This window comes from Limulus polyphemus, unplaced genomic scaffold, assembly GCF_000517525.1.
Source record: "Limulus polyphemus unplaced genomic scaffold, Limulus_polyphemus-2.1.2 Scaffold3113, whole genome shotgun sequence".
NCBI classification, from domain to species: Eukaryota; Metazoa; Arthropoda; class Merostomata; order Xiphosura; family Limulidae; genus Limulus; species Limulus polyphemus.
The window spans coordinates 89,801-114,922 of record NW_013668723.1 but is presented as its reverse complement, the minus strand read 5'-3'; the positions used below and the strand labels follow the sequence as shown (position 1 = coordinate 114,922).

Here is a 25,122-nt window from a genome sequence, read left to right as displayed (position 1 = left end):
CATGTGAATTCAAGTTATAAAATATTGATTATAATACATGTAAATTCAAGTTATAAAATATACTGATTATAATACATGTAAATTCATGTTATAAAATATACTGATTATAATACACGTAAATTCAAGTTATAAAATATACTGATTATAATACATGTAAATTCAAGTTATAAAATATATTGATTATAATACATGTAAATTCAAGTTATAAAATATATTGATTATAATACATGTAAATTCAAGTTATAAAATATATTGATTATAATACATGTAAATTCAAGTTATAAAATTCTAAGTAACTTGATTTCTCTCCGAAAACCAGCATGTGGAGTTTCTTTATTCTGCTTATAAAATTGGATTTTCAAATACTTATGTTTAATGCAGTACACTTAAATTAATGTTTAACACTTCGCAAACACAGTACCCTCACGTACATGGGTACATTTTTCTGACTTGTAAACGATAATTCTTAGTGATTTCAGCAACTTATCCAGACTGCAATTATCATAATCATATTTTATGTTTTGTTTTTCCACTACTACCAACACCATAACTGTCTTAATTTGTGGTTGCACGTGTAGTAAAATTTGGCCGAATACCAGGTCCGGGTACCTGGTCACTAAACTTTGGTGTCAACTGAGACCTGGTTCTCCCCTTGCCCCTGCCCCTCAAAATAACAACATATATACAGAAATTAGAAACAAAAACAAAATTGATATTTATTACATTTAACTGAATAATCACCAACAGAACATTCAAGTTTTACTTTCAATGCCTAGCCCCAACTTTTTAAACCCTAACCCCTATTGTTCTCAAATCTCCCAGCTTCCCCAGAAATCCACTTCTCAAGCCATGCCTGTTATTAACCCATATTGTTCTCCGAATCCCCAACTTTCAGCGGGTGGTCAGTCTTTGTTGCTCAGAACACGTTTTTGTTTTTTTTAACTAAACCAATTGTTGACTGTAACTTTCAGTACCGCATAAGTTGCCACAAAGATTAAAGCTTGGATGCCATTTTCAAATACCCGGATTTGGGAAGGTGGCTGTTTTTAACTTCAACCCTCAGCCGGAGCTTAGTATTACTGGAAAGTTCAGTACACAGCCGGGGCCAAGTATCTGGTTGGGTACCTACGCATCCCTATTCTTAATATTTCAAGGACTCCGTTACATAAAGCACTGATTAATGTACTACTGTACATGATCTGTGTTTGCATATTCAACAAGTATAGGATGCTACTCTGTTTAGGTTCATTTAAAGTTTTTCCGAGGACATACTTGCAGTAACCTGATGACGAGTCTGATAACGGATGTAATTTGAAAATGCATACGACTTATCGTCTGAAAATATTTGTACACAAATTACAAATGTTAAGTTTACTTTTCTGACATCAACTAGGCAGTCTTTACAACTAAACAATGCATTACTGTTAGTATGTGTAGTTACAGTCATATCCAGCTCAGTTTATATATATATGGGTAAAGATTTTACATCTAAGACTACCTTGTGTGAGCCCAAAACTACTACTCTGTAACACAAACTTGCAACTGTTCACTAATTAAAAGAAATCCTTTGTTAAATTCCTTCTTAACTAAGTTTAGGAAGTATTTACTAAACTTAAACACTGCTTTCAGCTGTTTTAGTATAAATATTAAATCAAGTGTAAAATTCAACAAATGATAAAGAAAAGCCTTTCGTTTACAGTATACTTGCTACCCTCTAAATCCATGAATGAAAATACATTACCTAGTAGTTAAAAATTGAGAAAAATCTTGATCATACTAGTTTTGACCTTGATCTATGTTACCCTATGAACAAATTCGAAATATTTGTTGACAAAAAATACTTAAAATGCATATTTTCAATCTTGTATAAACATCTGATGCATTTAATACTAATATTTATAGCCTTTAGAATAAAAAAAAATTGCATCATTATTGTTTGTATTTGAGCATCATGATCAACTATTAGTGAAAACTATTTAAAAAAGAAAAAAGACATGCTTCTCTGTGTTTCTATAGTTTCTTTAGTCAAACATTTAACATGGCCAGACTTTTCAACTAAAATTTTTTCAAATGTAAAAATTTAGTTTATTGCTACTATTAAACCATAAAATCTGTACAACTATGAAAGTATTACCTCTAGGAGTTGAGACCATTACATTCTGTGCACGCTGGGGTCCAGCTGTTCCAAAGATGAGAGGTGCAGTCCCTCCTGGAAGTCCTGTTTGGGAATACCCCGCACCATCTAACCTGGGAACACATGATAAAGTGTGGTTAATATCATGACAAACTACTATTTGAATTTTCTAACTAGACATTGAAATGTTTTAGCAAAAGAGATACAGGTGTAAAAAAAACAAAAAAACAGAAGTAAAATGAAATTAGGTTCATAATGTCTCATTCAGATTACAAAGGTTTGCAATTTGAAACTCACAATGCGAAGAGATTTAAGAAGTTCGGCTTGAAACTCACAGTTGTGAAGAGATTTAAGAAGTTCGGCTTGAAACTCAAAGTGTTGTGAAGAGATTTAAGAAGTTCGGCTTGAAACTCACAGTGTTGTGAAGAGATTTAAGAAGTTCGGCTCGAAACTCAAAGTGTTGTGAAGAGATTTAAGAAGTTCAGCTTGAAACTCACAGTGTGAAGGGGATTTAAGAAGTTTGGCTTGCAACTCACAGTGTGGAGAGATTTAAGAAGTTCAGTAAATTAGCTTACAAGATTTTTTTTTTCTCCAGAACTACTTCAAATATATAAAATGACTGGCCAGTTTGATACTGAAAACAAAGGATGGTATATTGGAAGACAAGATAAAAAGGAAAAAAAAAAAAGTGACCACCTATATTAAAAAACAAAACAAAAAAAAAACAAGTCTACATTTCACATTGTAAACTGTTCAGATAAACACAATAATAATAATAATAGTCGGGTTGTCATGACTGGGTTAATTGACTATTCAAAGTATTTCTTTTGAAATGCTCCACTTTATTTAATATATTTCTTCCCACTTCTTGGTTACTTTGTAAATGTCTTAGTTTGCTAACTGTCCAAAGAAGCAGAACCATATTCTTAAAACTTTAAAAATTACATTAGACTTGACATCATCTGTTCTATATCATATTTATATTGCTGGTTTGTTGTTGTTGTTTTTTTTGGGGGGAAAGACTTTTAATTTGAACATATTAAGTTGTTATTTGCATTTACATTTTAGCCATATTGAACCCATATCTGAATTGGGTAATAAGGCTTAACCTACAGGACAATTATGAGCAATTTAAGTTTATGAATCATTTTTTATACCTGGTCCTAACATTTTAAACTTTACAGGTTTGTTTGTTTATTTAATTACGTACAAAGCTACAGGAGGGCTATCTGCGTTAGCCGTCCCTAATTTCGCGGTGCAAGACTAGAGGGAAGGCAGCTAATCTAATCATTACCACACACCACTAACTCTTGGGCTACTCTTTTACTAATGAATAGTTGGATTGACCATCATATTATAATGCCCCCATGACTGAAAGGGTGAGAAATGCAAACTGTGCTATGCCCCACACATGTTGTTCTTCCAACGTTTTCATCTTGTAGTGTACACTTAAGATCCAGACCAAAATTCATGAAACTATCACAGCCTATGTAGAATTAGGCGTTATGAGTGTTTCTCTACATTTCAAGAACACAAAGTAATAATACTCGTATCTTCGTTTGGTTGACAGATAATTAAAAATGTTACTTTTACAGCATCGATTAACTCACCTGGATACACTGGTAGGATGAGGATTTGACGATGGAGAAACAGCAGAATGGCTTCCTACTGTATCCTGAGTTGACAACTGTTAAGAGTATACAATACAAAATGTCATTACATTTGTACTGAGCATCAACATATAAAAACTGCATACTGATTTTAAAAGCATAAAATTTAGTTCTTAGCTTTCAATAAGCTGTCGCTAACATCTTAACACACTAACTGCGGATGACGGAAATATCCGTCAGTCGCACATATATAACTATAACTATGCAAATGACGATAATTACCGTTTTATTGTGATTGATGACAACTCAGTTTTTAATCTGCGAGTCAGAAAACAGCAACTGAGCTGCTCCTACAGCAGTTAAAATCTATAATCTTTGGGCCTAATTAACATAGACTTGAACTTTTCTAATATGTGTTAATTCAATTCACATGATTTAGTTTTTCACGAACGACAGACATACATTAGGTTTTTCAAGGATTGTTTTTCCTTTTTAAATTCAACCACAATATTTTCCCAGCTTAAATAAGTATGCGATATGAAGTATATATTCACTAATACTAATATTCCTTGCATACGGTGGGAAAATTCGAGAACCAAACTAAAACAAGAGCAAATCATTTCAGATCATAGCAATACAGATAAAACACAAGTTCTGAAAAACGGATATGAAAATAGTAAAGCTTGATAATAATTTAAAGATGGTACAAATACAATTCATTTGTCTTACAGCTGTACTTTCCAAAATTAAACAGATGAAATTCAATGATGACGTTAAACATGCCAGTCAAGACAATATAGAAGTAGTTAATCGATATTTACGGAACTGTCATGCCACTAAACATCTTCTGGTGACAGGTACAGAAAATAGAGCACACTGTTTTACAACCACGGATCAATCTGGCATTATTACAATTTAGCCCACGAATACACAGGTCACACAAAGTTAAAAAAAAACTGATAGTTGTTAACTTATCATATTCCTTAATTTCAGCATAACTATAAATTGTATAAATAAATGTAAGAAACTTGTGTAACCACGACATAAAAATACTTACTGCTTGTTCTTTTAATTCGGCTCTCTTTAAAACATGCTCACACTTTAGAAGAGTTTCCATTGGACACCTGTAGTGTTAATGGAAGTTAAACTGTACTGTAGTTCTTTATAAATAAACTTTAAAATAGAGAAAAATATACAGGAAAAAAAAGTGCTAGATATTCAATATACTAAACTTCTTTTTCTATTTGTGAAAGTTAATTATCTTCCACGTAGAAATTTGTGAAAGTTAATTATCTTCCATGTATAATTTGTGAAAGTTAATTATCTTCCATGTATAATTTGTGAAAGTTAATTATCTTCCATGCAGAGTTTGTGAAAGTTAATTATCTTCCATGTATAATTTGTGAAAGTTAATTATCTTCCATGTATAATTTGTGAAAGTTAATTATCTTCCATGTATAATTTGTGAAAGTTAATTATCTTCCATGCAGAACTTGTGAAAGTTAATTATCTTCCATGTATAATTTGTGAAATTTATATATCTTCCATGCAAAAGTTTTTCAACAGTTCTTGCTTTCTTTCCTCAAAAACTAAAACAAATTATCCAACTGCTTGTAAATGACAAAATGTATGTGCGTGTATGTGGGTTTCTTACATTACATACATAAACAATAATTAGTGAATAAAAACGTTCATTAAGAGTACATTATTTTTAACGTGTTTTAAAGTTCTAAAAACTAGTCTCAGGCATAGTAGAAAATTGTTCTAGTTCTATGGATGGGAACACAATGTTCTAGTTATTGTAGTTATATCAGTGAATGCACATAGGTAAGGAATAGATTTATATATATATAGAAAGATATTCCTTGAAGCTCTCGATTTGAATGAGGCAATGTTAAACTAGAAACAATACAGCTTTAACAAGAAATGATATTTTGAAATCTAGCAAAAGTTGAACACTTCAGTGTTAAAAATAAGCTAGAGATAACATATAATACATTCAAATTAATATGTGCTTTTCCTCACAAACCACATTGTTATTGTCCTTCACTGTCAGCATTAGTAATCTACTGTATACAAAACAAAAAGGTAGTTTTCCATGAGTTTTCTCTTTCACTCTGAGCAAATGCACACATACATGGATATTGGGTTGTCCATTTATCTTACTAGCATAGCATAAAATTTAGGAGCAAGGAAATTGTGCGTCCATCTAAACTGTTCCATCAGCTACACTTTAAAAAAAAAAAGCATCCAAAAAACTCAAAGCCAGCCCTTATCATTCAAATATTTATCGAGCCTTCCCCCCCCTCAACTCCCTTAAATTTTCTACATCCATCACATTTGAAGGCAACCAATTCCAACAGTCAACCATGCCATTATAAAATAAAACTGTCTTAGCTAAACATGACTGTTACCCTGTCAAATTTTATATGTATACCCTATTCGTACCATTCTCACCATTAAGTATGAAAAAATATAATGCATTCATACTATCTCAGTCCCCTTAATCGTAAACACACCAATCAGATCCCCTCTAACTCTTCATTTTTCAAGAGAAAACAATTTCAGAGATCTTAACCTCTTCTTGTATGACAACCCCTTTATCCCAGGCACCATTCTAGTAGCCCTCTTCTGAACCCTTTCCAACAATTCAATGTCCTTCCTGAGGTAAGGAACCCAAGAATGAATACAATACTCCAAATATAACCTAACCAGTTAAACTATACAATAAAATGATGACCTCATTAGAATTGTATCCAATATTTCTGCAGATACAGCCTAACATCCTCTTTGCCCTACCACTGGCAACAGCATACTGCCTCGATGGCTTAAGAGACTGATTAACCCTTTTAGAGCAATGCCATTTTTAAATTCATTTCTACGTGCGATACCGAGTTACATTCAAAATTTAATTAAACAACTTTAAAATCCACGTATGCCAACAAAATTAACACTGTAATGTACGTTATAATTTGAATTTTTATGTTATCCAATTTTAATTCCTTTGTTTCAAAAGAAACATTTAAAAAAATACTTAAAATGCCATTTTCTTTGTCACACGATCCATGTGCTATGGAAGATCTCCACTTTAACAGGAGTTGAGTGTAAACACGTAAACTTGCAATGTTTATGAATGTCTAAAAAACAATGTACATATAAGTGGCCTTTTGATACGCAAGATACAAAGTCTCACATCTGTATTCATTGGGAAAGAGAAATAAATTTTCCAACCGTTGACAAGTACCACATCCACCTTCTAAACTTTGCTGTGAAATTTACAATGTACATGTAGTTAGTTGATACAAGTGTATACAGTCATTAGAAAGAGCTCAGTTTACACTATACTCCAACAATGGTTGATTTGAAATATTGTTGTGTGCTTGACTGACTATAGCACTTTTGGTGGTTTGTTACCTAAATATGCTATAGTTAGAGAGACAGTTAAACTGTATTTAGGTCTTACTTTTATATTTTAGTTAATTATGTATTATTTGTGTTTCAAAAATTGTACTTGAACGAATTAATGATTTTTTTATAAGTTTAACCTATCGCCTGGATTGTGAAAGTTTTATAAACAAGAAGGCGTGTACTAGTGCCATTATCTTTCGGCAACACGTCTCTGCAGGGAGTCTGTCAAAATAAGTCCCAGTGGCATCAATTGACATAGCGGCATAAATAAAGACAAGGAATTCGAAATGAAAGTTGAAAATAAACTATAAGTGAAAAAATAAAGATGTGAAATTATGCATATATGTGAAAAAGATGACTATGCTAGTGAATTTCTACGAAGAGTTGAAAGGTACGTACACATTTCTATTCGTTAATTTTAAACATTTCATTTTATGGTATGTTCACGATAGCAGATAGTTATTATTGATATAGCATAGAAAATGGAAAATAAAATATAAAAATTCATCTTAAAAAAACTTTTGATATTCATTTAGGAGGCTCTAGAGATTATGAAGATAATAAATAGTATTTTTTATACACAAAATAAAAATAACTGCATTAAATAAATAATAATTTTTTTTATCAGAAATAGTAGAAAAAAATTTGAATTAAGTATTTTACTTTTAGGAAAGTTCTTTTCAAGCCTCAAAGACTTTCATCCACTAATTTCATGTTTGTAAAGAACTTTCGATGGATTAAAATAACCTACTTACAAAAGTTGTAGGTCGTCGTAAAAAGGGTTAACCAGAACACCAAGTTCTTTTTCTTCCATAATACTATTAATGTAATTATAATTTAAATCACAATTTTCCACATGCATTACCTTCTTGGATCATACATGAGCAGAAAATGAAAGCAATAAAAAGATGCATCTGATGTTGATATATGGTTGTTTCTTTAACATGAAGTTTTCCAGTGCTGGTAGGCTTGCTAAATTTTATCATCAGGAGTGGACTTACAGTAAAGTGATCAGATATTAGTTGTTACTACAGTTAGTAACCTAGAAAATCTCCTGATAACTTATTAATTTACTCATTCAGATGCTGTATTATACACCCAAGTCTAATTACTTGTCACTAATAAGTTATCAGGAGATTTTCTAGGTTACTAACTGTAGTAACAACTAATATCTGATCAATTTACTCATTCACATGCTGTATTATACACCCAACTATTTGCATAATTATAGCAAAAGGCATCATGGCCAGAAAATTTCTGATATTAAGAAGTGCTAAGTTTATTAACGTACTTATTACTATCATTAAAAGCTGGCAGAAAACTAGTTTCTCGTAGGAACTAAAATTACAACTGGATTATACCTTGGGAATATTTCAAATGTGGGGTTTTATGCGAAATGTGCATTTACTTCATACTGAATGGTATGACTTTATGAAACTTGGTTTAAAATCCAGTACATTTTTTATAAAGGTTGAATCTCAGAAAACATTTTATAAAAAAATAAAGATAAAAAGCTAAAGCTTTATGTACACAAGTAGAGTGTGAATGGGTTTAGTTTGTTTGTTTTGAATTTCGCACAAAGCTACAGGAGGGCTATCTGCACTAGCAGTCCCTAATTTAGCAGTGAAAGACTAGAGGGAAGGCAGCTAATCTAATCATCACCACACACCATCAACTTGGGCTACTCTTTTACCAATGAATAGTTGGATTGACCATCATATTATAATGCCCCCACGGCTGAAAGGGCGAGCACGTTTGGTGGGACGGGGTTTCAAACCCATTATTGCGAGTCGAGTGTCCTAACCTCCTGGCCGAACGTGTTTAGTCTTCAAAATTAATAAGTACAGTTCTAAATAATTTTAAAATTGCTGGAAGAGTCAGTACAGGTTAAGGTAGAGAGGAAATGCACAAAGAATTAACCATTTCTCAGACATTTAGATTTTTTTTTCTACACAAGTTGTCTACAAATAAATAAAGTTTTAAGAAATTAAAGTAATCACAGAATTGTTTTTACTTTTAAAATTCATGGGCTTTCTTATGAAACAAAAACATTTAGAGTTATCCAAGATATTTATTAGGGAAAATGTTAAACATATAATACCAACAAAGAAATCTTAAAACAAAGTGTTTCTCAATAATAAACAGGATGCTCAAAACATGCTTACATCAATTTCAGAACTCTTCATTAAAAATATACTTACTACCCAATATCAGAAATCTTCCTTACATTTTAAGGCCATATTTGTTACCCCATGTCTGAATATGTTGATGTCTTAACCTTACATTTTTATGATTTCTTTTATGAAATTTTATTATAAACAAAAAAAAATCTTATCTACTCAAACTGCATCTATGAAAACCCCCCAGTCATTTGCACCAGATCAACATCATTAGATCAACTCCAAAAGATGGCTAAGAAGAGTTTGTAAAATTTTATACTTTTTTTTTTAGAAAGGACAAAAACAATTAGAAATTTTGAGAATTTTTAAAAATGACTGGAATTACTGTATAAAAGGAAACTACCTACTTCAGAGCGTAAAATCTTATCACTCAAACTACAACTTTCTCTCTCGATGTTTTGAAACAACTTACCTCTTGTTTGGATCAGACAAAATAGCAAGAAGGTTTGTCAACTTGATCAGTTCCTTCTTTCGACCTGGTAATACAAAAATAAAAGGGGGGGGAAAAATAGTGATAAAAAACTGCTATTTTTAATGTAAATGTAAAAAAAAAAAGTAAAAACTAAAAAAAATTCAGATATTTACAAGATCTTAAAACTTCTGAACAAATTTAGCAACTAACTTCTAAGAAAAAAACTTAATTAGTTTGTAAGTAAAATTCTCATAATGATTATTTCTCTGCATTTCATTTATTTACGTTAAGATAAACAATTAATACTTTATTTTTATCTAATTGATAACTGATAATAGAAATCACAAAAAACAAGGACTAGGGTGTGCCCACCCTTTCTTAAAAAAAGCAGTGCCTGGGCGGTGTCCTGGCTCAGCTACACTACTGAGTAAATCCCTAAAGGAATGAAATGAAGCTCTGATTAATAGTACAAGAAAGTTTCACATAAATTAACTAAGGCGTGGCTTTCTTCGTAATAATGACCTTGTTACTCAAGTATTCACGATTTATTAAATTACAGAAGCAATCATATTATGCATTGTTTTATATTCCGCTAATCATGAAAATAGCATTAGAGAATCTACACAAGACTTTTGTGAGAATTTCAGCCTCAAAAAAAAAAAATATATATATATATATATAAAAACACCAAACCCTAATACAATTTCTAACAAACCATCTTGGTAAGTTCTCAACTTTAAACATCCATAAAGTTTTTCTAAAGGATGTGGGAAGTGGGTCTTACTTTCATCCTTGTGAATACGAGCAAGCATCCTCCTTAAAGGTTCCTTGTACTTGGCCAGCTGGTTTAACTTCTCCATGTATGCTTGCTCATCTGGTGGGGTCCAATCAGCAGAGCCAGGAGTTGAACCTACAGAGGAGTTTCTCCACATACTATTAGCATTTCAACAACTTAATGCTAGAGTTAGAATGCCAGTTATACTTTCAATCCTCTACTGTCACTGTTCTGTAAATCAATTTCACACAATCGAAAAATATGAACTCGTAACATTAAATATTTAACCAAAGAAAATAGAATACTACTACTACTACTGCTATTATTATAAAAAAAAAAATCAGGATTGTGCTTTCGAATGTTACCGTACAAATCTAGGTCTCTGGTAATGCAGAACTGTAGTAATGTTAAACAGAAATCTCGATAAGTTAAATTTTCAGCCAAACGATTTTAATAAACCTTTTTAAATCACAGTAAAAGTGTTAATGCCCAGTGATTAACTGATGGATTAATTGGTGATCAACATGGTGGTGTCAATTAGTGATGTATTTCAGGAAAACTGAATCGTGTACACGTAGTACAATATGTTCTGATAATACCAAAAAAGGCAATTCTGCACTAGACTTTCATTTTAACTTGTCAAAAATCTGTTCTTATTCTGAAACTACAAACTACCTTCACAACTAAAATAATGTATATATATATATCATTTAACTTTTTGCTATCAAACTAAAGAAAAACTTGATATAAAATTTAAAATGTGAAATAAGCTGGGCAACATCTGACTTGAAGTACACCGAAGTTGTGTTTGCAATTATCATAAAAATTGAAAAATATACACCACAAAAAAAATTAATTCATTTATTGCCTGGGCAATATCTAGCTGAAATAAATGATTTGTTTGTTTTGCTTAATTTGGTGAAAAACTATCTGTGCTAGCCATTCCTAACTTAGAAGTGATAGATTAGAAAGAAGGCACCACCAACTCTTGACCTACTCTAATAGAATAGTGTGATTGACCACAATGTTATAACATCCCCACTGTAGAATGCAAGTTGAGTGCTCTAACTATCAGGAAATGCCAGCCCCAAAATAAATGAATGAAATATTTTGTTTTCGATAACTTTTTGTTTGTTTGTATCAGTGTGTGTGTGTGTGTGCATGCACATGCATAAATATGCACGCACACACAAACAACACCTACATGTTTTATTTGTGTATATGCTCATACATTTATTTTTTTATTATTATTATTATTGCCATTATGTAATTATTTTTTTCATTTGTCACCATTAATTTCTGTATTTTATTTTTAGACACCAGAGGGCTAGCTATCTTTCAAACTATAGAACCTGAACATTTTAAATGCAAAACACCCTACTTAGCCATTATTATCTACTTACCCATTACTATCATTATCAACATTTTAAAAATATTATATTAAAATAATATTGATTTCCCACTAAACCTTTAATTACAGTGAAGTTTGAAATCACCAGGGGGATTGGCATTCTGGCTTCAAATGTGTTGAACATTCAAAAACACCTGTTTATCATTTATTATTTTTATAATACAAGCTTTTTCACCATTTCTTTTAATTTTAGTTTAAGTGTATCACAACAATCTTTGGATGAGTTATCATAATTAAGTAGATTACAAAGAACACCTGGTTGACATTATCCAGTAATTGGAGAATGAGTAATAAATAAATAGGTCAGCTGAAAGTGCAAGACATGATTGTTTTTGTCTGCATTAACAAGGGGAAATTTAGGCCAAATATACGTGGTTCCAGTTACTCAACCTTATCCTACCAAAAAACCTGATCACCTTGCATCTTTTTTTAAGGTAAAAAAAAAAGACTATATTGTAGTATTTAATTTTTAGTATGCAAAAAAAAAACATCAGGTTTCACCACTTGGTTGTTAATATATAGATAATTTTTGTTTAATAAAAAAATGTAGAAATTTTGAGCTCTGATTGGCCAATCTTCCTGCCAGCAGCAGTGAAGGATTGACAAACATTTAAGTTTTTGGTATTCCCTGGCAAAATGGACTGATGTCAGTAAATACATATTTAAGCACACAGTGTAATTTCTCATGGTTGCTATTTATGTGTACACCAAGTATAGATGGAATATTATACAGTGCACTGAGCTGTATAAATGAATATACTTATAATCTTAATGAAACTTTATCAAAGTACATCATTTCTGAAATAAAGCAATGATCCAATTAATGTTCTACTTCAAATAAAAAATGGAATAATTAAGAAAATAAAAACCCTTGTACTAAGACACTGCTTCAAATGTATGCAGTGTTTCAAATAAACACTCTGACTTTGTAGAAATATACCTCATACAAATGTCATAAACTGAAGAGTACAAGTTTTGAAGGTATTTCGTAACAAACAGCCATAAAAACAATTATGGGAAAATACTAAACAAATTCTGTATCTACCTAGACTTTACTTTTAAAGTGAAATAGGAATCACACATATCTAGCTGGCCTTAGTGTTCAATAACTCATTCAGGGTTCTTCCTATTAATGCAAAGAAGCCAACCAACTTTTAAATGTATTCTTCTTCACTGTAAATATATTATTCATCTGTCGTTAAGAATTAGGTCAAGGACAAAATGAAGCTTGCTAAACCAGAGGCCCCTCCCTTACAGATGTATCTATCTATTTTTGTGTACTTTCCAATTTTGTTTGCTTAACAAAAAACTTGATTTCTTACAGTATTTTACAAAAAAACAACAACAACAACAAAAACATTATCAGTTACTCAGTCACAAAAACTAATTAAACCTTTCTTACAAATACTAAAACAAAATTGTGCATTATAGAACAAAAATCTCATACAGAAATGCGTAAAAACATTTTCCAACAATTAAACACTTTAATAAATAGAAACATTGAACAACAACAATTACAAGGATACTGAAGTCAGGCCTGTTGGCAACACCCCCAGACAACTGTATATACATTTGTTTCAAAACAAGTCTCACCAGACCTGTTCCGTCTTCAATAAATTTCAACCAATGACGTGGATGAAAATGAGAGTTACTCAACAAAGTTGTAAGCCATATTTCTTGTTTAAAAACTTGTAATAAAGTGAGTGGACAGTTTATACACATCTGAAATTATACTGCACATAATTGCATAGGAATAATTGCAATGGAGAATTACGTAATGTATTCTGATAATGCCTTCCATTCATGTCTTACAAACTATGAAAAAGGGGTGGTTACGAAATAGCACTGCAACAGTCTACATGTAATTCTACAACAGTATCAAGATGGAATTGAAGTTACAGAAGACTTAATGGGGAATAAACAGCTAATTTATTAGAATCTAATCCACTAAGTATTAAAAAAACAAAAACACACCCATTACAATTATTAGTAAAATTATCAAACTTTTTTCAGTTACAAGACATTTTTTGAATCAGCGTTACTGTACCAGATATACAGGGTTAGACATAACTATGTATCCAATGAAACATTTTTAGTTTCAAAAAGCAACAAAATCAAATGAGCATTTACACTGTACCTTGTAGCATGATTAACAAATGTGTACAACTCAGTAACTCGTGCCTCATGTCTCTAAGGCCACGAAACTCTGTGCTCATCTCCCACAAGTAGCAAAGAATATTAATTATTTATTATTTTCTTATTGCACAGTTGCACTGCATTAGCTACACAACAGTAAAAACCTGTATATTTATCACTATACCTGTTATATTATGAGAGCTACCAGGAGAGGCCACCCCGACTGTCCCCGGAGATCTTCGAATCATACTGCTGACAGCAGATGAGGCTATGTTTGGACCAAGACCTGTAGTTGATGTTACTGACTGAAAACTAATGAAAAAAGTTATCTATCTTAGTTAGAAAAATCCATCACTAATTGAATATATATATATATATATATAAAAAGTGCATGTGTATGGGGTATAGCCACGTGATCAACTCAATTACCTATAAGTATTCCATAGAGTTGTGTCATGTAAAATAAACGTTTAATCGAAATTACAATTAACTCGATTAATATCACAACTACCTGAAACCGTTTGATTGTTCCAACCATCCAAATAATTGAAATATTTGCCATTATGATTTGTCCTGATTATTTTTAATTAAATGAAGGTTGTTCAGCTTGATAGATAAGATTCATAATTCATAAAAAAATAATCAACTAATCATAACTAGTGTTTCAGATTATTGCTATTTTCAGTTAATCCAAGTCTCATACAAGACTAATTCACTAGTTGAATGATTAATCAATTATCAAATTTCACTCATTGCCCAGCTCTAACATGGGATATGTTTTAAATGTTTAATAGACTCTTGTCTACTTGGTATGCACTGGTAGAACATTACAGCTGACTAGTAGAGATCAGATTATTGTCCACTCATTCACCCCATGTAGATGCAGCCCATAAAAACTACCAAAGCTCTTTCAAAACAAAATATAACACAGTGAAACAGTTTACGCTACTACAGTTCAGGTTAAGCGTATTCGCCGAGTCGTATTTACAGCAACATCTATAAAAAGTACTCAATCTTAGAACTAAAACAGATTTCAAAAGGGCACATCTGTTTAGTAAATTTTTTTTAATATAAAATATAAATGGGAAGATTTACAGGGTGGGAAGTGATGGAAGAGCCACCTGGTGCATAGTTGAATCCTATTTTTAATGAACAATTTTCAAATGCAACACTACTTGCAAATGAATATACAGCTAATTTTGTAAGACATCTTCTGTTTGGACCATTCATCCATTACTTATACTACCTGGAAGTGAAGCAACTTTCAACGTATCTCAAATTTCATCCATCTGATTTATTTAATGAGTAGTGTAACTACAGAGTTATTTATAACAAGAATATTGATATCATTCAAAAGTTTTGTTTCATGAAATCTCCAAGTGAACTTTCTGTAACAGTTAACATGTTTCACAACAGTTTATAATCTTCTTTATTTCATTTTTGAAAGTAAATATTACATCACCAGAATATGAGAACATCAAGTAGTAATTGGACCTCACAAAACTGCTGGTTGATATATATATATATATATATATATACACATACATACATACACACACACACACACATACATATCTCAGGCACTGGTTTCAGTATCAAATTACACAAACAAAAAATTTTATAGAAATTTAAAAAACTAGTCATGCAGATATTAAAAAGATAAGTTATATGTAAATTATTCATGCTATTTGATATCACATGATGTTGTCATCACAGTAAAAGTCATAAGAGCAATTTCATTTTTATAGTAAATTATTACTGGCTAACTTAAAACTGAATGTCAGAGAAATCAGTATAATGTGTGTGTGTATAATGAAATCAAAAGTCAGTCAATAAATGTATTCTCAAAATGAAAGATTATTAAAGTAGGTGGCACTCAAGGTGAGCTTTAGATAGTTTGCTGTCTTAGGCAAGATTTTAAAATGCTTTCTCCATCAGTACATCCAGTGCTTCAAGTGGAGGACATGATGAAGCATGGTGGTTTGTGAAAATTTTGAAGCCGAGTACAATATTTCTTGTTTTTCACATGTATTCTTTATTTATCATTATAAAATACAATGGCATCCTGCCTCATTATAAACACTGAGAACATCATTACCAATGGCTAACATGTAAATAACACAGTATGAATAAAAAAAAATGTGATGCTTTAATGTTTAGTTTTTTTAACACATTCCAACACTGAAAATGTATTTCCAATAGATAATCACCTCCATCACATATAGATTTCTCCATTCAGTGCTGCCTATATAGATGAACTTTTTTGCTCACCACTAGCCTTGAGTAAACTCTTGATGTTGCTGTATTGTTGCATACAAATGAGCATGCAACCATCCTCCACCAATAAGAATGCAGCAAAGTTTCCTATTGCAGCTGATTCCCTCTATACCAATTGTGCAATCATTACTTCAAGATTTGGCAATAAAATAAAATTTAACAGAAGTGGGGAGGAAGTGTGAACGGAGGCAATTTTCTATCAGTTACACATTTTCAGTGTTGGAAAATGTTAACTTCCAATATGATACATAACCTCTTCTCAAATATAGCTAGAATCCCGCGTTGAAATGGTAAGGGACTAGTGCAAAATAGAATGATGATAAAACTTTTTGGAAACAGACATTTGTTACTATGTCAAACTTATTAGTCACAAAGTGGGTTCCTCATAATCAAACGTGGTCTTAATGTGTGGATTTAAAACTAAGTTATATGTATAACTGGGATTATAGATTCTAACATACTGAACTATGACAGAGTATATTTAGGCAGTTTGTTATACGAGACTGTCTTCATTACGATATCTTACTTTCAAACTATAGTAATGATCCATTTAATTGATCAGAAACTTAATAAATGGCACTCAAATGTTTTTTACAATATGTTTTGTTGTGAAATGTTAACTTGTTTTATCTTTATTTTTACCCAGCACGTACACAAATAAATTAAAAATGTATGTAGAAAAACAAATATGTAATAGACAAAATGCTTAACATTAAACACACACACATGTACAGTGCAAAGTAAATAATAATAGAAATACTTGCCTTGCATATTTAAAAAAACAAAACAAATCAACAACTACATAGAGAAAATGAGCTATGTTGGTTGAAAAACTATCAATGATAATTTGAATGATACGAAGAGCACAAGCATTAATACTGAAGCCATTCTGCTACCCAACCCCATAAATTGTATTAAGGTAACAACTGCTAAAAGAAGGGATATCTGAATGCTGAAGTAATTCTTAGTAAAACACAAGATTTGAGAAAATATCTAAGTGCTTTCTGTTTGGAACAGATAATTCGGAGAGATATCTTTAATTGTCTGAAGGGATAGATTTGGCTGGCAGTATGGTCATAATTTCTTACAATTAACTTCCACTTATCAAAAATTTCCAAGTGTGTGTGTGTGGGGGGGGTCTTTAATTTTCTTTATCTGCAACATGAATTACCTAATTAACCATACCTTATCATACCTACTGTAAATATGAAATTAACATATCCAAATGAAAATGGTCAGCCAGCACAGTTATTATCCATACCACCATTCATCTTACATTAACAATATCCAAACTTCATTAAAAAATAGCCTAACTTCAAACAGAACAACACCTGGAGATGAAAAACCAGGCATTCGTATTATATCATGTCACTCGTGTGAAAAAGGTTATATGGGTAAAACCAAATGAATTGTTGACACAATAAATTTTGAACACGAAAGATACTAAATTTGGAAACATAAGCAGTGCCATTTTTCTTCATATGAAAGATTCTGACCATCAAATCAATTGGACATAAAGATACATTTTATACAAAATAATATAACTACATAAAAAAAAAAAAAAGAATCATCAAAGACTGTTTAATTTCAACACCTTCCAAGATCACCAAGATAGATTCCTGACCTCCCGTGTCGTTAATGGATTTCAAAGTTCCCAGATCATGTGTGCATTGTTGACCAGTTTTCCTCCCAGGAAATAACACAAGACTGATGAGTACACATGAATGTGTCAGAATTAGCTTCTCTCTAACATCAAGACTTCTAAGAGTTCATTCCACTCAATATGGTTTTTTAATAACCACTCAATTCATATGACCACACTACATACGTTATTATATAAATTTGCAGAAATTGTTGGGATTGTGACGATATAACATCTATTAAATCAGTACAGTATGTACACATATAATACCTTCAAGAAATTGGAATACCTAAATGCACTGACCTTTAATACTTCTAACCTCTAAAGTGCAAATGATAAAAGTTCCTCATGAGTCAAGCGTTTTTTTAAACAAGCAACAGATATTGCAAGGGGAAAGGAATGTCTAAATATAGTCAATTTGGAAGAGCTATATACACGTAGCAGGCCTCGAGAAATACTGGGCACTAGGTTGCCATGGCAACTAAAAATTACATCACGGTGCCTAGCATTATCTCTCATTATACTTGTGCGTAGGGATGTGCTAAATAGAACTCGATTCTACAACAGTTCTGGACTCTTGGAAGTCTGGAGATATTTTTGCATATTTAAGTCCTAAATCAAACTTTGTTTTTAGGATTTTAATGGCTGATTCAACACTTCCCAAGCACTGCAGTTGTACAAAACGTTAATAATTTCGCACCATTTTATTTTTCTTCCATCTTTCAATTTAACCAATCAGGGCACGTGTTTAGAATCAGACGGGACCAAAGGCAGTTAGTTCAGGCAATATTATCAAGTGGTTGTTGATATTATGTGATCGTTAGCATGCACTCGGTGCTGTAAAAGTAGATAACTATAGCCCACATTTCCCGGTACAAACAGCAGTGAAGTTAGGCTAGGCACACCAAAAGGGCTTTGCTTATTGTTGTACAGTGTTGTAGCGATGAGTATATTACTTATTCTGAAACAACCTGCTTGGCCTATCGATATGGCAGTGATTTGTTTTTATTTCATTCATCGCAAGGATCCACTTAAGCTATAGTTATTTAGTCTACTATTTTAATAATTACACATAATGAAGTTTAACTTGAATAAATATTATACAATAAAGTTTAATAATGAACCCATTGTTTTTTTCAGTGTAAAACTGTATGTCTCGTACCGTAGCCACACAACCCGACTCAAAATATATTCCATAACTTTTGTATATCAGACCTGGCTCCTAGATCTGAATATATTTATCAGGGCCTGACATAAAGTAATCATCAGATGACATCTTGCAACAAAAAAGATTGTTCTTTTATGTTTTGTAATATACTTTGTAAATTACTATGAATATTAAATAATGCATTAATTTTTTTTTCAATGTAGCTGGTGTGTAAAAATGTAATGTTCTATGACCAACTATACGATGAAATCTAGAGTAACAATAAATCTGATGATTAAAAGAAAAAAAAAGGTTGTATAAATGGACACACCTTAACCCTTAAACATGTGGTAGATTGAAATATTAAGGTGGGAAGTTCCTTTGAACCTGTAGCAGAGTGAGACAAATACAAATTATCCTATGCAAATGTGTGTATCCAGGCATCAGTATGTTCTCCCAAACAAATACCTATTATGTAAGATCAGAAAAGTCTCTAAAGAAGTTGAAGCTGTGATTATTACGCAACAAAAGATGCTTTGTTATCCACTTCCACAACATTTATAAACTGTAAATGATGATGATATACACGTAACTACAGATAATTGAATTATTCCTCAATACCAGATGTTACTTTACTGAAGAATGAAGCAAAATGTTACATGGAACCTATCACCTTAAAGTACACAAAAATAATAAATTATGCAGCTTAGTCTTTGTTATTCAAATCTCTCAATCGTTAAGCTTATGCTGATGTTTGTGATTGAAGAAGTAGACATCTTTTGTCATGGCTGTGACTAAGAATGTCGGTCTATGACAGCCACGAAGAAACCATCAAGCTGTAATGATTAACTCTTGCAAACATTAAGAAACAGAAAAAGTATAGGTGTTTCATTTAATAAAATTCTTGCTTGTTCAAACTGTATGACTACAAAATACTCTTCCTGAGGTCTTTATATGTAACAACAAAATACTTATAAACAACATTTATTAGAACCTACCACAAATTAAATGGATATATAATCAGAATGAAAATATTATCACAAAAACAAAAATTACATGCTAAAAGCTGGTAAAATGAAAAATGTTGAATAAAATAAATAATGCTACTTCAAACACTGAGTGATATAAAACAGACCCAAACTTTTGCAAATAACACCACTGACCTTATTCCTAACTCAACAATATAACTGACACAAGAAGTAAAGGAAAAAAAAAATTATCCCAAAATATACTTAATAACCCAACACTTAAATTCTAGCCAAGTTTCGGCTAATAGCTAATTATTCAGCTCTCACGTTAGCAACTACCTGATGCAATTAGAATTCAACACGGTACAATTACTGGTTATTGACAAAACCATCTGATGAGCCTATTTAAATAGAGTAACAAAAACTATTTATTCCTGGGATATTACTTGTTATCTAGATAAAGAAAAGGATATAGACTTTGTATGCTTAATTTTTAAAAAGCTTTGATAACGTGGTATGCGAGATAAGAAATTCACAACTGTAATCCACCGTACACTCCAGTTAATCTTTCCACAACCGAGTTTCTTATCTTCCATACCACCTTATCATTTAGGCAAACAGTAACGGTTATGGAAAGATTAATTGGAGTGTACGGTGGCTAAATGATAAGGTGGTATGGAAGATAAGAAACTCACAAACAGTAACGGTTATGGAAAGATCAATTGGAGTGCACAGTGGCTAAATGTGAGAGGGGGCAAAAAGTTGTTATTAACTGAGCCCAATCAAACTTGACTCTTGTTACTAGTGCAGTACCTCAAGAGGTCAGTTCTTGAGCCTAATGTAATGTTGATAAAGGAATAACTAGTAAATAGGTAAAGTTTGCTGATAAATTATTAAACTATTGGGCATTTCCAGTGGAAATAAAGATGCTGGGGTACTACAGAATGACTTGGATCATGTTGAAAAATGTTTTTGTTATAGTAAAAACAAGGGTTATAATTTGAATCACATATTTACTATAGATAGGATCCAACTCAATAGCATGACCGAAGAAAATTATCTTGGCATAGTCATGGATAAGTCACTGAACACTCAGATTATCAAAGCAGTGCTACATTGCTAATAGTAAAGCTAAGAGCTGACTCAGTGGATTATACTGACCATGCGACTCCAAAATGATCATCGGAATTTCCATACTACAACTTTTAACGTTTTGTGTATATTCACAAAATTTTTTCCATCTTTCAGTAAACAAGTTTTTTTTGTAGACAAAAAAATCAGAATTTTAATGAAGTATTTTTACTAAAAATGTTTCTATGAATATATGGAGTCAAAAAGTTGTCTGCTCCAAGTGCAAAGTGACTTTTCTTCATCTGAAAATTTTAAAATTTCATTTGCATAATCTATATATCGTCTGTGAAAGAACTCGTAATGTAGTCAGCTAATAAGTTTGCTTTCTCACTGCCAGTCTTGGCAGTTAGATTATTGTGTCCAATGTGATGAAATAAATTATTGTTTTTCTGTGCTGATCTGATTTTTTTTTTTACAAAACTCCGATTGATTGAGACTGTTGTCTAATGAATTTTGGCCAGTTTTCATCTTTTTAATAAGTGTGTGTAGCCAATTTATTTGGGGTTTGAGTGGAATATCTCGAGTTGTAATGAAGTCTTCTAAGACGTGTATTTCCAGAGTAACCATCCAGTGTTAAAGTGTTATTTGCTAGAGGGATTGTATTTTCTGTGGCCTTGGAGACAACTTTAGTAACATTGTCGATGTAACTATCTAGGTCATCTTTGCTAGAAAGTGTTAGTTAGGCTAGTTAAAAGGGTGTCTACTAGTGTGTTAAAATTTTTTGAGTCAGCTTTAGTGTAGTTGTAGACTGGTGGGAGGTCTATGCATGTATTTTGTCTGTTAACGAGTAAAGGAAATAGGAAAGTGGTCACTGGACACAGAAGTGGTCACTGGACACAGCAGGGTGTACCAGTAAGTTCTGGGAGATAGGTAAGAATGGAGTAGGGATTATTGGTGAGTCAAGAATATCATAAGTATCTATGACGAAAGGAAGTACTCTGTCGTAATTTATCAAGTTTCCATCTCATCATAAGTATCTGTTGTTGCGTGATTATGCATCGAAGTGTTACCATTCATAACGTGCAAGTTACTGTCCTCAAGAAAGGCTAAATCTTTAGAGTTTGTTCGAAAACTGTGAAAATCAGAATGGGGAGGGGCATTTAAATCTTCTATTAAGATGGATGTGGGCTGTCTATACAAAGGTGTTTGTAAAAAATTAATGTCTAGCAGTTTGCTTGTAGAACAGCATATGGCCAGGAAGGAAATAGTTTGACTGTTGTTCATGCTCATATTGTAATAAATACTTTCCTCGATCATGGAATAAATTTCCATTTCTATTGATATACAATGTGTTAGACATTGTTTGAAGAAAACGTAAATGCCTCTGGAGTCATTTGTTCTAGGTCATGTGAACAATTTGAATCCAGGAATATTTATGCTTGTTTCTTCTTTGCCAGCATTTCTGATAATATAATTACATCAGCTTCAATATTGCCGTTTAGATCTCAAGATCTCATGTTTCCTAGTATATAAGCCACCTTGGCAATTAATGTGTGAAATCTTTAAAGTGTTTCTGAATGTTGTGCCTTACACTTTCGAACTTCAGTGTGTAGTGTAATATGGTGTGATTTCAGTGCTTAACTGATTTACAAATGTGATTGATGAGAGCATTGTAATCGACAGCACGGACGTTGCAAGCCAGGGGCAGTAGATTCACAGTGAATTCTACTATGTTGGATGTTAGTTATCCTCCCGAAGTAGTCGGAATTTAGCAGTACAGATGTACAAAGTTTGTAAGAGCTTATGAACATGTATATATATATATTATTACTATTTACTGATAAATGCTTAATTTTTACATATCTTTCTTAAAACATCGCACAATAAGTAAAAAAATACATATATTAGAATGATTTCTAGTACTTACAATGTTACAAAATTCATTTGTAAGTGCATCACACATGCTAGGCCTCACCATAAGCCTTATTTATTCTGTCAAATGAAGGGGGAAGACAAATTGACTTTTGTAAATTTAAAAGATGCATTTTAGAAAACCAAAAAATTATCAAATAACTATACTGGTACACAAAAAGCCATTGTCATTTACCAACTTCCTAACTAAGTTATATGTGGGTTAAGAAAAATCTCATTACTGTTCAGAACAGACTTCAAAATTTCCAGTCAGATATAAGTTTCCCCTTCAAGCCAATTACAAATGACTGTCAGATTTATTCAGTTTGGAATGTGCTCTTTCTATTGGTTATAAACATGTGCTTAAGAGAAGTAGGCATGAGTCAACAAAAGGTTTTAAACGAATGGAGTAGAGGGAAGGACTACCCTCGTAGGTTTGCAAAAATATATTAATATCTCAACAAAGCAAAAAAAGGTAGGAGGTTATTATTTTGTATTCTAGCTTGTAAAAGTCTGAAGTTTCTAATTCATTAACCACTACAGACATACTAAATATAAACTGAGCAATAAGACAAGATAACATGCATAAGACACACACACACACAAAAGCAAATTTGACATTTTTTTAAATATTCTCTTTGGAATTAAGAAATGAAAACATATATTAAATTTGAATTATAAACTACATTGTGGTACTAGTTTTATTGACATACAATGATAATAAAATTTTAAAAATAACTCTCGAACCCCGTGACATGCACCCTTTGACCTGTCCATTGAGAGAGTGTTTTAGTAATATTGATTACAAGCTGAAAGAGGTATTTATCTTTCTATACAAATCACTAGTTAGGCCTCATTTGGAATACTAAATACAGATTTGGTCTCCTTATCTAAAAAAGGATTTTGAATTGGTAGAAAGGGTTCAGAGGAGGGCTACTAAGATGATTCCAAGGATGGATGGGTTACCCTTTAAAAGAATAGATCAAGATCTTTGTTTATTTTCTCTTGAGAAAAAAAGTAATATGTGATCTCTTTGATGTTTAAAAGATTATCTAGGATATTGACAGGATAATGGCCTATAATGTCTTTGTGCTATGTTCTGAAGGTAATAGGATGAGACACAAGTTTACAATTTGGAAAAGACAGGCTAACTCCAGTTAATGTTTAAAATGAAAAAACTGAGGAGAAAAAACACACAAGATAGTTTACAATTTGAAAAAAAAATGGTAACATTAGAAAGACATAACAGTGCTTTAGATAAGGGGGATACCTGTGTAATTCCCGACCAAATATCAGGTGTTTATGGCCTTAAAAATATATTAAGAAGTTGTTTTACTACCAAGGAAAAACAAATACAGCTTGATTCATTGGTTAGGCCTTACTTGAAATACGGTATGTAGTGTTGGTCTCATTGTCTAAGAAAAGATACTGACTTACTGGAAAGGATTCAAAGGAGAGTTAATATGATGATTATGGAAATGAAATAGGGCCTTTTATGGGGACAGATTAAGGTCTCTTATTTTCTCGAGAAAAAAGGTAAGAAGTGATTTTATTGAAGCTTATAAGCCATCTGCCATTTATCGCCTAACTCAGCAAATAATCTAAATTCTTTTGTAAAGTAACAGCAGCATCCTCACAGCCAGCAGTGCTCAAGACCTTAATATCATGAATATATTCAAGCAATTTAACAGTCATTTAAGGACTAGAAACATGGACCCCATAGTCCATTCTACACTTCACAAAGTCACTGATAGTGATATTAACTCCTAGTTATTTTGATATTATACGTACAACTCAAAATCAGTAACAGCTCTGGATAAGTCACTCTTCCAATATTAATAGCCTACCAAATACCTACTCAAAACCAGGGTTTATATGTTCCATTATTATTACAATTTTAAGATACTAGTATGGATTTGTTTTTATAATCTAATTACTCCGTTATTTTTTTTTACTTCTATCTTCAACTGGAAAGTTAAAAATTTAAAATACAACAATCATATGTTTATATATATATATATATATATATATATATATATA

The 25,122-nt window shown here is 31.8% G+C and overlaps 1 protein-coding gene across 1 annotated transcript in view; it reads right to left on the bottom strand.

The window, feature by feature from the left end:
* The window catches only part of LOC106468688, a 35,191-nt gene that overhangs the window by 6,268 nt on the left and 3,801 nt on the right, over nt 1–25,122 (bottom strand). The window contains exons 2-7 of the mRNA XM_013929127.2: nt 14,251–14,378; nt 10,529–10,654; nt 9,745–9,808; nt 4,802–4,868; nt 3,745–3,821; nt 2,135–2,247 (exon numbers count right to left, since the gene is read on the bottom strand). Of these exons, the coding sequence (XP_013784581.1) occupies nt 2,135–2,247; nt 3,745–3,821; nt 4,802–4,868; nt 9,745–9,808; nt 10,529–10,654; nt 14,251–14,378 (575 nt within the window). The remainder of the gene's footprint in view (nt 1–2,134; nt 2,248–3,744; nt 3,822–4,801; nt 4,869–9,744; nt 9,809–10,528; nt 10,655–14,250; nt 14,379–25,122) is intronic.